This window comes from Trematomus bernacchii, unplaced genomic scaffold, assembly GCF_902827165.1.
Source record: "Trematomus bernacchii unplaced genomic scaffold, fTreBer1.1, whole genome shotgun sequence".
Classification (NCBI taxonomy): domain Eukaryota; kingdom Metazoa; phylum Chordata; class Actinopteri; order Perciformes; family Nototheniidae; genus Trematomus; species Trematomus bernacchii.
In genome coordinates this window covers 1,991,919-2,004,418 of record NW_022987469.1, presented here as the reverse complement: position 1 = coordinate 2,004,418, position 12,500 = coordinate 1,991,919, and the positions used below count along the sequence as shown (strand labels likewise).

The following is a 12,500-nucleotide window of genomic DNA, read 5'->3' as shown; positions in this document are numbered from 1 at the left end:
AACACATTTAAAATGCCCACCCACTGTACACCCCCCCTACACATTTACATTACATACAGGGTGGTCGTGTTTTTGCCCCCGCCATTCCCGCACAAGGTTGCAACATTGTTGATCAATTCAAGCACCGACACCTTTCTGCTCTCACATTCCCGCATTATGTTTTGCGGGAACCACTCTTTATTTTCTTCCCACTCTATCCAAGCTGCACATTTGGGGCAAGACGCAATAAATAAAGCTTCTTCAGTTTGGGTCCTTATCACAGCTGATCAAGATGGCCAACAGATTCTCTGCTCAGAGGGCCTTGTAAATGATTCTGGAAGAGAGAGAACCATTTGATGATGATGATGTAGAGGAAGAGGTTTCAGAACGTGAGGATCACATTTCTGAGAGTTCTGAGTCTGACAGTGACTTTGAAGAAGAGGACGAGATTGAGCATCAGCTAGTTACAAAGAAAAGACGAGCCACAGGACCAGCCGGTCAGCGGGCAAAAAAACGAGTAGCACTTTAATTCATTAATGCGATCTAACAAATGTAAAAGGGCAAATATGAACCATCTATGCTGTTTATATTGCTTGTAATTGAGATGAAGTAAACATCTGTTGAGTATTTTAACATCAAATAGTTTGATAGTGTTGAATGGAAGCCCAAAAAGGCAGCGGGTCCACCAGACCCACGGACATGCTGAGTAACACAATAGGAACACCACACAAGGGTTAGCAGTAAGCTAAATATGCTTGATTAGGGATACAGCAATACCACTATGTTTTAGACCAACAACAAGTACAAGTCCTTACAGTACATGTGAGTACTTGCCGATACCGGGTACTGATATGAGTACTTAATAATACCATTACAGTTTGACTTTTCACCCCTCCTCTTGACAATTTAGCAGAGCATAGTTTGCATTTTGTCATCGTCGCTTATCCTAAAATATTTCCTGGTATCGCTTTTGGTGCATCCCTAGCTAGATCCCACATTATTTCCCATAATGCAACCAATAACCTATTTTTTCTTTGACCCCTGTATTTCCGGTCCACAGCTCTAATCTGTAACACAGGCTTTTGTTATAAATGGTTAGTCCGTGAATCTAAGCCGAGGTAAACCCTGATGGCATCATCGCGGGTTATTCTCTCAGATGTTATTATTGTCTGATCTCCAGTCCAGTCAATTCATGTGAGTTCCCTCTATGGCTCCTCTAAAGCTCCAACTCACTCTCTTTCTCACTGGCACAAGATAAGTAGTACTTCCCATAATGATTCAACTGACCTTTGTGGATTTAAAAAATGTTTTGCCTTTTAAATGCAACACAAATATGTAATCAAAATAAGGTTACCAGTTGGGGTTTTCTAAACCAAGACCCTACCCAGAAATGTTCCTTCTTTTAGAGAAACACAGTGACAGGCATGTTGTAATATCAGCAGGTGTCCTCTTGGTGGCAGTGAAACCTCAGTCCGTGCAGGACGATGAAGAGGTGTGAATGCATCTAATCAGAGATGAAGAGGAAACACTCAAATGAAGGCTGTGATGGTTTATTCACCCATGATGACTTAGTCTGACGTTTGATGTGCGCAGTGATGTGTGCTGCTTGAGAGGAATTTCTTGTCTGTGTGTGTGTGTGTGTGTGTGTGTGTGTGTGTGTGTGTGTGTACCTGTTAGATGTTGTCCTGCTGCCTTGTGTTTAACCCTTTGCTCTCTCCCCCCTCCTCCCTTGTAGTCGAGCTTACAGAGGCCTCCGTAGATTCAGCTTTCTCTCCTACTCCTCCTCCTCTTGCTCCTCTTCCTCCAACTACCATCGCTCCTACAACCATTAGTACCTCAACTACTTCAACTTCTACTACTACTACTACCACTACTTCTACTACTACTGCTGCTACTACCACTACGACTGAGGCGGCCACTACCACTGCACGTCCTGAGCTGGTCCCCACCAGGCGCAATGATCAGAATGTGTTGGGTACATGCTGTTGTCCCATTTTGGATTTGACCGTCTTTCTATTGTTTTAGTGTTCAATGAATGGCACTTCATGGATAACAAAAGACGATTGCCTTCTCCCACCTGACGAAACAGGAAACCACATCAGAGCTGCATTCCAATAATCTGTGCTGTACCTACTGTACAAAAAGTGGGGAATTACTTCAGAATATTGGGATGCAGCCAGCAACTAACCTCCTGGTCAGGAAGTGAGAATACAAACCTTTTTTAAATTAAATGATAAAAGAAAGTAGCCTTCATCTCTAGAGTGATACAGGTTGTGATATTGGCAGAGCTCACCTCTTCTTTTGGTTTTTAAGGTCAAATGAGTCTACTCTAAACCAGAATTAAGCATCCCAGCTAAGTGTTAACAAATCCTCTGTTATTTTCTTATGGGTGAGTTTCCTGTCCATGAAAACAAATGTACTTCTGGCTTCAGACAGATCATGATCTACTTCGGTACCCATTCAAACGATCGCTCTCGTAGCTAGAGTCCCTCCGTGCTCGCACCATGCATAGCTCTTCATTGAGACGCGTGTGTGGTTGTTGTAACTGTGCAATTTCTGCCACTTGCCCCTGACCCTTAACCCTCTACCCCTGACCCCCCCTGTGTAGTGGCCCCTGGGCTGGAGATCTGGAATCTGACGGTGGAGCCTAACAGTAACTACGCTAACGTCAGCTGGAGACACAACTTCCCGGCCGGCAGCAGCGAGTTTGTGCTAGAGTTCACACTGGACAGTAAGAAACCAGTCCAAGCCACCTGAGATATCAAAAGCAATAGCTGTCTGATTATCAAAGACAAACAGAGTAGTGAGATGTCACAAAGTAAGAAGAGCAGAAGCAGTGCAATATTTCAAAGATAAGGCTAAACAGATTTAACAAAACAGATCTGAAAGACATGAAATGATTGGACCACCAAATTAGAATATAATAGACTCTACCATGTCGGTTTGACCTCTAAGATGAAGGACTTGACCAGCTCTCATTTTAAATACTCACTATCATTGACTTTAATTTGAACAATGGGTCAAATGATTATGACTAATGTCGTTTTTTGGTTGTAGTATTGACCCTACAGAGAGTCATCACGAACTCTGCAGGTCCTTCAGCTCTGACGCCGTTTAGCCTCTTTCAGCTGCTTTGGGATACTTACCTAAAGATATAGTGTTTGTTTTAGTTTCAACACTTGCAAACTATTTGCAACACATTAGCTAAAATCATCTTTAGAAAGCCACAATTTGGTTGTTGTGGAGTTCTGCCCTAAGTGGCAAACAAACCTAATTTCATTAATGCAGATTTAAAAAAGCTGATATGTATAATGACCCAATTGGCAGCTTTGACATGCTGTGTTTAACAAAGACTAGATATATTGAATCATGTTTAAAGTAACCTCAGCTATGGTTTTCAGTGCTGGGGATTAGAGAATGGACTGTCTTTTTAAAGACACCTTGATCTACATTAGCATCTACTCTAGCCCACTTTTATAAATAGCACAACATGTTCACAAAAAGATGGACATATTTACTTCTGGCCAAACCTTTTCCCTCTTTTCTAAATGAAATTCAATCTGGTTAGCAGCAGGATTTTTTGTTATGATAAAGCAAACATAATGGAAAAAATGTATATCTTTTTGTCAATCAGGCTTTAATTACACCTGAATAGCAGTTTATTTGAATTCCTTGCTCAATGGTTTTGCTCAAATGTGTCCTTGTCTTACTGCATAAACCACATTCATAGCTCAGTCTGTGTTTCTCTCTTGAACTCTTCATACCTTTCTCTGCTCTTTAAATGTTGGAAAATGTTCCTCATCCTGTCACTACTAACTTCCCGTGCACCATCACAATTTTTCCTCACTAACACGCTGCCTGGCTTTGAATGGCTCTTATTGGATTCTGCTTGCTTTGTCTGAAACGCTGTTTTTCGGCCATCATGTTTCCATTATCACTTTCCTTTTGCTTTGGATTTGGTGTTTGGAAATCTTGAAGTCTGCTTTTATAAAACACATCATCCCTCCTTTTCTAAAATACCAGAGCTGCTTGAGATTGGATTTGCCAGCACTTATAGGCTCTCTGTTTTTGCTTCCAATGTGATCTTTGATAATGAACGGAAAGAAGGGAGGATGTATTTTTCATGTACTCGGGCAGTGGCTTTAATTCTTAATGATGTCTGTATGTGAACAGAAAGAGAAAGGGTGAGAAGAAGGGAGGTGAGGGGGTGATGAGACTGATCTAATGGTCTCCCCCCCGCCCACCCTGTTCTCTAAGGTCAGATCTGAAAGCTTTAGGCGCTCTCACACCAGAGTACTTTTCCCAGGAATAGTTCCGATAGTTCCTGGGATTTTGCGTTCACACCAAAAAGATCTGGAACTAGAACTTTTTTTTGTGAACCTTTTCACCCCTTTTTAGTCCCTGCCAGAGAGCAGGGACTTTCCTGGGGAGAAAAAGGTTCCAATTTCTGATTGGCTGGGCGAATTGCACACCACGTCCCGTAAACCTCTGAAAGGTTTTTGTGAAGCCGCCATTTTATTTGCTCGCATTAGCATTATTAGCATTAGCATTAGCCCAGCGCACCAACGGAGGCCAAGACTTCGGGTGGCAGTATATGCATGGATGTATAATAAGAACTGGATACAGCGTGGGAGGCGGGGCCTCGTTCATTCCTATGAGAGTTGCTCATTGGAGCATGAAGACAAAATGGCCCAACTTTTGAGAGAGCGAAACGTCATGAAAGTATTCATATAATCATATAATCCGTTCTTATTGTGCATCCATGGGTAAAGGTAAAACTCATGTAGTACTGAACACGTCACATGAACGTGCCGGGCGGCGCGGTCCCATGGGTTAGATGCGCATTCATAATGCAGAGGACAATAACTCTCAGAATAACGTTATTAGCACATTTTACAACTTGAGGACCGAATGTTTTTAATAAGGGCTATACAAATGTTCATACTGGGTAGTTTATTTAGCTTTAAAAAAAAAGATCCAACGATTTACAGACGTCTCTTTCCCAATGTTAGTCAATGGGAAAAAGTCTTTCCGGGCCCAGCGACTGATACGGAAGTGTAGTACCGCCGTTTGGCCACAACGAATAGTTTCCTCAGAGTCCGGTGTGGAAACACAGCTTAAAGTGAGCCTGGCCTACCAAGGCCAAACTAAGCTGTGCTAAGCCGTGCTAGGTCCTGCAGTGGAAAAGAGTGGCAGGGACCCCCCCACCTCCCCTCACATCCCTTTATTCTCCACCTCTCCTCCTGACCACTCCTCAGTAGTCTCTGTATGTGTTTCAGAAAATGAATTAGATGAAGGATTATGCTGTTGTTTGGGAATACTTGTCATGGAAAAGAGAAACAATGTTCAGTGTGCTGACATTCATGCTGTCATTTGTTCATGTAAACACAGCTACATATTTGTATTCCCACCATGATATATTTGAATAACTTGCTCTTTGCAGTAAAAGTGAGAGTTGCTTGAATGTAATCCCAAGTGAAGCTAAAGTTGTTTGATTTAATCATTTACTACTTTGCCGTCTCTACACGACATGAACTAAAAAAATGGCATAACCACTTCAGTGTCCTCTCGTATACATTCCTTTATTATTTTGTGTCCACGCACGATGCATGATTTGCATTTCAAGAGATGAAGTTTGCTCAAAAGATGATCAGTAGCATGTATTAACCTCAGGTACAGAGGCAACAGCGCTGTTGAAACAGGCTTCATGTCACAGACAGGTTTCTCGTTCAATTTGATGTTTACAAGCTCAACTCTTCCTCTATGTTTACCTCTTATCTTAATATATTCAGGATAAAGAACCTTTCACAACCCTAATCCATTGACAGGACAACATCCACATCATACCTGACATATTTCTTTACCTAACCATTAATGAATACCCCCTCAATTGCTGCAACTTTACCTTACACACGGAAAGCCTTCAGGTCCCTCCTCTTCCTGTGTGCATCATCTGTAGACAGTGTTGAGCTTTACTGACTGGAGCTTAACACCAATCAAAAGAAGGGCAAAGTAAAGGCGACTGGATTTAATTCATTCATTTAAACAGTACTAATTCTTAAAAGATAAAGTAGTGCACTGTGTAAGTTAGTGCTGCGGAATTATAAATTATTCTCGCTGTTTTGAACTGCCCCTAGAGACTCTGTCCTTATCTTGATAACAGCTTTTATTTGAGAATGTACCCTTTTCTCCTTACATTAATCTAGAGAAATGCAATTTATTTCAAGTATTCTTGAAAAATGTACTGTACTGGAACGATTATATAAGTAACCTCCCAGTTTATATCAATATATTTGCTGAGATTTGGCTTAAGCTAAATGTTTTCATTTTGCTGATTCATTCAAGAAAATGTTGGATTGTAAAATGGAATTTAAAAGTCACAGTAGGATAGACATACAGAGGAATCAGGCATTAAGTATGTAAACAGTTCATTTACAGTCATCAATTTCCTGATATATTGAGAAAAACAAAAGTTAAAAGGTCAGGCATGCACCTTTGTGATGGTCGCAATAGTGAACTCAGCGACAGCTTGATCTGCAGCAGCAACTTAGCAACATGTTGTGTTAATTCAGTTCTGTGGTCTCAGTAAAAATACATTTAAATATTATTTGCAGTCGTCTGAAAACACAAACATCACCAAATATGTACTTGAAATAGTGAACATGACTTCACATCACGGCATTGACTCAGAATGTGTAAAGGACTGGCATGTCTTCTCCTCTGTCTGCATTAGTCTTTTTGTTTGGCTGGTTTCAGGACTGCTGCTAATAGCATGGCTTTGGAATGAGTTGTGCTGGATGACATCAACCTGCTGAGAGGGTTGATGGTTTGGTGCATGATGTGGAAACCTCGCACTGCAACCTCTGAGTCATGCTCATAGCTGCCATGTCATGACCACTCGTCTTTCTCTGAAAGATGCAGGTTGTTGTCACTGCTTTTGTTTCAACCTCATGGAGATAAGTGTGGGCCTGTGAATAATTGAGACAACAATGCTTTGCCACCCCTTCCCTTTATTCCTCCATTCCACATTATCAGATTAGTTTTTAAATGTAGCCAAAAAGAGTCAAATGAACCAGAATGTGCCCGCTGGACTGAGCTTCAAAGAGCAGCTCCTTGCTCATAAGAAATACTAGCTAGAAGTAGGAAACTAGATCATGGATATGCTTCTGTAATATAAAACTGTGAATTATTCGTTATGACGGGGATGGGCACTGCATTGTTATCAGTCTCAATTTACCTCAGTAATCCTGCACTAACTCAGAGAAAGCAATTCATCATGATCCTGTGACTTTTGCTAGTAAAGACAGCCTTTACTGTGGAGCAAAGGCCACACCCCCTGGAGTGTGATTGGCCTCTTTCTTGTGTCTTCAAGGCGACAAGTCGGTGAACGTTGTCCCCGTGAAACAGCCCCCCATTACGGTGGCCGATCTGATCGCAGGCGCCATGTACCATCTGAGGGTTTACTCCCATGAGCTCAACAGCGTCAGCAGCAAATCTATCACCTTTAAGACCAAAGCAGGTGAGACCCCACCTGGCCAGGTGGAACCGGGGTTCCAGCCAGGTGGGCTACTCGGGTGCAAGTCTGTCAGTAGTGTCTACAGTAACTCAGTCAAAGCTGGGTGAGTTACCATGGTTTACTTTTTGATTCCATGCATGTTCTACCAGAGGTAAAGCACTCACCCCTCTGTATTTCAGAGACATCTAACTTCAACTGGGTTGTCTCTTTGAACAGAATATCATTTATGAGTGAAGGTTTGTCAGGTGGATTATCTGACTGTGACTGTCCAAAGTCACACCAAGCAAAAGCTAATGCTCATAGGGACTAATGGGTTCTTCTTTGATTATTGCATGGACATAATAAGTAAAGAAATATGTATAATATATAGATGTATGGATGGATGGATGGATGGGTGGATGGATGGATGGATGGATGGATGGATGGATGGATGGATGGATGGATGGATGGATGGATGGATGGATGGATGGATGGATGGATGGATGGATGGTTGTACCTACTGTACAAAAAGTGGGGAATTACTTCAGAATATTGGGATGCAGCCAGCAACTAACCTCCTGGTCAGGAAGTGAGAATACAAACCTTTTTTAAATTAAATGATAAAAGAAAGTAGCCTTCATCTCTAGAGTGATACAGGTTGTGATATTGGCAGAGCTCACCTCTTCTTTTGGTTTTTAAGGTCAAATGAGTCTACTCTAAACCAGAATTAAGCATCCCAGCTAAGTGTTAACAAATCCTCTGTTATTTTCTTATGGGTGAGTTTCCTGTCCATGAAAACAAATGTACTTCTGGCTTCAGACAGATCATGATCTACTTCGGTACCCATTCAAACGATCGCTCTCGTAGCTAGAGTCCCTCCGTGCTCGCACCATGCATAGCTCTTCATTGAGACGCGTGTGTGGTTGTTGTAACTGTGCAATTTCTGCCACTTGCCCCTGACCCTTAACCCTCTACCCCTGACCCCCCCTGTGTAGTGGCCCCTGGGCTGGAGATCTGGAATCTGACGGTGGAGCCTAACAGTAACTACGCTAACGTCAGCTGGAGACACAACTTCCCGGCCGGCAGCAGCGAGTTTGTGCTAGAGTTCACACTGGACAGTAAGAAACCAGTCCAAGCCACCTGAGATATCAAAAGCAATAGCTGTCTGATTATCAAAGACAAACAGAGTAGTGAGATGTCACAAAGTAAGAAGAGCAGAAGCAGTGCAATATTTCAAAGATAAGGCTAAACAGATTTAACAAAACAGATCTGAAAGACATGAAATGATTGGACCACCAAATTAGAATATAATAGACTCTACCATGTCGGTTTGACCTCTAAGATGAAGGACTTGACCAGCTCTCATTTTAAATACTCACTATCATTGACTTTAATTTGAACAATGGGTCAAATGATTATGACTAATGTCGTTTTTTGGTTGTAGTATTGACCCTACAGAGAGTCATCACGAACTCTGCAGGTCCTTCAGCTCTGACGCCGTTTAGCCTCTTTCAGCTGCTTTGGGATACTTACCTAAAGATATAGTGTTTGTTTTAGTTTCAACACTTGCAAACTATTTGCAACACATTAGCTAAAATCATCTTTAGAAAGCCACAATTTGGTTGTTGTGGAGTTCTGCCCTAAGTGGCAAACAAACCTAATTTCATTAATGCAGATTTAAAAAAGCTGATATGTATAATGACCCAATTGGCAGCTTTGACATGCTGTGTTTAACAAAGACTAGATATATTGAATCATGTTTAAAGTAACCTCAGCTATGGTTTTCAGTGCTGGGGATTAGAGAATGGACTGTCTTTTTAAAGACACCTTGATCTACATTAGCATCTACTCTAGCCCACTTTTATAAATAGCACAACATGTTCACAAAAAGATGGACATATTTACTTCTGGCCAAACCTTTTCCCTCTTTTCTAAATGAAATTCAATCTGGTTAGCAGCAGGATTTTTTGTTATGATAAAGCAAACATAATGGAAAAAATGTATATCTTTTTGTCAATCAGGCTTTAATTACACCTGAATAGCAGTTTATTTGAATTCCTTGCTCAATGGTTTTGCTCAAATGTGTCCTTGTCTTACTGCATAAACCACATTCATAGCTCAGTCTGTGTTTCTCTCTTGAACTCTTCATACCTTTCTCTGCTCTTTAAATGTTGGAAAATGTTCCTCATCCTGTCACTACTAACTTCCCGTGCACCATCACAATTTTTCCTCACTAACACGCTGCCTGGCTTTGAATGGCTCTTATTGGATTCTGCTTGCTTTGTCTGAAACGCTGTTTTTCGGCCATCATGTTTCCATTATCACTTTCCTTTTGCTTTGGATTTGGTGTTTGGAAATCTTGAAGTCTGCTTTTATAAAACACATCATCCCTCCTTTTCTAAAATACCAGAGCTGCTTGAGATTGGATTTGCCAGCACTTATAGGCTCTCTGTTTTTGCTTCCAATGTGATCTTTGATAATGAACGGAAAGAAGGGAGGATGTATTTTTCATGTACTCGGGCAGTGGCTTTAATTCTTAATGATGTCTGTATGTGAACAGAAAGAGAAAGGGTGAGAAGAAGGGAGGTGAGGGGGTGATGAGACTGATCTAATGGTCTCCCCCCCGCCCACCCTGTTCTCTAAGGTCAGATCTGAAAGCTTTAGGCGCTCTCACACCAGAGTACTTTTCCCAGGAATAGTTCCGATAGTTCCTGGGATTTTGCGTTCACACCAAAAAGATCTGGAACTAGAACTTTTTTTTGTGAACCTTTTCACCCCTTTTTAGTCCCTGCCAGAGAGCAGGGACTTTCCTGGGGAGAAAAAGGTTCCAATTTCTGATTGGCTGGGCGAATTGCACACCACGTCCCGTAAACCTCTGAAAGGTTTTTGTGAAGCCGCCATTTTATTTGCTCGCATTAGCATTATTAGCATTAGCATTAGCCCAGCGCACCAACGGAGGCCAAGACTTCGGGTGGCAGTATATGCATGGATGTATAATAAGAACTGGATACAGCGTGGGAGGCGGGGCCTCGTTCATTCCTATGAGAGTTGCTCATTGGAGCATGAAGACAAAATGGCCCAACTTTTGAGAGAGCGAAACGTCATGAAAGTATTCATATAATCATATAATCCGTTCTTATTGTGCATCCATGGGTAAAGGTAAAACTCATTGTAGTACTGAACACGTCACATGAACGTGCCGGGCGGCGCGGTCCCATGGGTTAGATGCGCATTCATAATGCAGAGGACAATAACTCTCAGAATAACGTTATTAGCACATTTTACAACTTGAGGACCGAATGTTTTTAATAAGGGCTATACAAATGTTCATACTGGGTAGTTTATTTAGCTTTAAAAAAAAAGATCCAACGATTTACAGACGTCTCTTTCCCAATGTTAGTCAATGGGAAAAAGTCTTTCCGGGCCCAGCGACTGATACGGAAGTGTAGTACCGCCGTTTGGCCACAACGAATAGTTTCCTCAGAGTCCGGTGTGGAAACACAGCTTAAAGTGAGCCTGGCCTACCAAGGCCAAACTAAGCTGTGCTAAGCCGTGCTAGGTCCTGCAGTGGAAAAGAGTGGCAGGGACCCCCCCCACCTCCCCTCACATCCCTTTATTCTCCACCTCTCCTCCTGACCACTCCTCAGTAGTCTCTGTATGTGTTTCAGAAAATGAATTAGATGAAGGATTATGCTGTTGTTTGGGAATACTTGTCATGGAAAAGAGAAACAATGTTCAGTGTGCTGACATTCATGCTGTCATTTGTTCATGTAAACACAGCTACATATTTGTATTCCCACCATGATATATTTGAATAACTTGCTCTTTGCAGTAAAAGTGAGAGTTGCTTGAATGTAATCCCAAGTGAAGCTAAAGTTGTTTGATTTAATCATTTACTACTTTGCCGTCTCTACACGACATGAACTAAAAAAATGGCATAACCACTTCAGTGTCCTCTCGTATACATTCCTTTATTATTTTGTGTCCACGCACGATGCATGATTTGCATTTCAAGAGATGAAGTTTGCTCAAAAGATGATCAGTAGCATGTATTAACCTCAGGTACAGAGGCAACAGCGCTGTTGAAACAGGCTTCATGTCACAGACAGGTTTCTCTTTCAATTTGATGTTTACAAGCTCAACTCTTCCTCTATGTTTACCTCTTATCTTAATATATTCAGGATAAAGAACCTTTCACAACCCTAATCCATTGACAGGACAACATCCACATCATACCTGACATATTTCTTTACCTAACCATTAATGAATACCCCCTCAATTGCTGCAACTTTACCTTACACACGGAAAGCCTTCAGGTCCCTCCTCTTCCTGTGTGCATCATCTGTAGACAGTGTTGAGCTTTACTGACTGGAGCTTAACACCAATCAAAAGAAGGGCAAAGTAAAGGCGACTGGATTTAATTCATTCATTTAAACAGTACTAATTCTTAAAAGATAAAGTAGTGCACTGTGTAAGTTAGTGCTGCGGAATTATAAATTATTCTCGCTGTTTTGAACTGCCCCTAGAGACTCTGTCCTTATCTTGATAACAGCTTTTATTTGAGAATGTACCCTTTTCTCCTTACATTAATCTAGAGAAATGCAATTTATTTCAAGTATTCTTGAAAAATGTACTGTACTGGAACGATTATATAAGTAACCTCCCAGTTTATATCAATATATTTGCTGAGATTTGGCTTAAGCTAAATGTTTTCATTTTGCTGATTCATTCAAGAAAATGTTGGATTGTAAAATGGAATTTAAAAGTCACAGTAGGATAGACATACAGAGGAATCAGGCATTAAGTATGTAAACAGTTCATTTACAGTCATCAATTTCCTGATATATTGAGAAAAACAAAAGTTAAAAGGTCAGGCATGCACCTTTGTGATGGTCGCAATAGTGAACTCAGCGACAGCTTGATCTGCAGCAGCAACTTAGCAACATGTTGTGTTAATTCAGTTCTGTGGTCTCAGTAAAAATACATTTAAATATTATTTGCAGTCGTCTGAAAACACAAACATCAC

General features: G+C 41.2%; 1 protein-coding gene across 1 annotated transcript in view; it reads left to right on the top strand.

The window, feature by feature from the left end:
* nfasca (neurofascin homolog (chicken) a) overlaps positions 1-12,500 on the top strand; it is a 101,620-nt gene that overhangs the window by 74,344 nt on the left and 14,776 nt on the right. The window contains exons 28-31 of the mRNA XM_034144330.1: positions 1,715-1,954; positions 2,588-2,710; positions 7,352-7,498; positions 8,470-8,592. Coding sequence (XP_034000221.1) covers positions 1,715-1,954; positions 2,588-2,710; positions 7,352-7,498; positions 8,470-8,592 — 633 coding nt within the window. The remainder of the gene's footprint in view (positions 1-1,714; positions 1,955-2,587; positions 2,711-7,351; positions 7,499-8,469; positions 8,593-12,500) is intronic.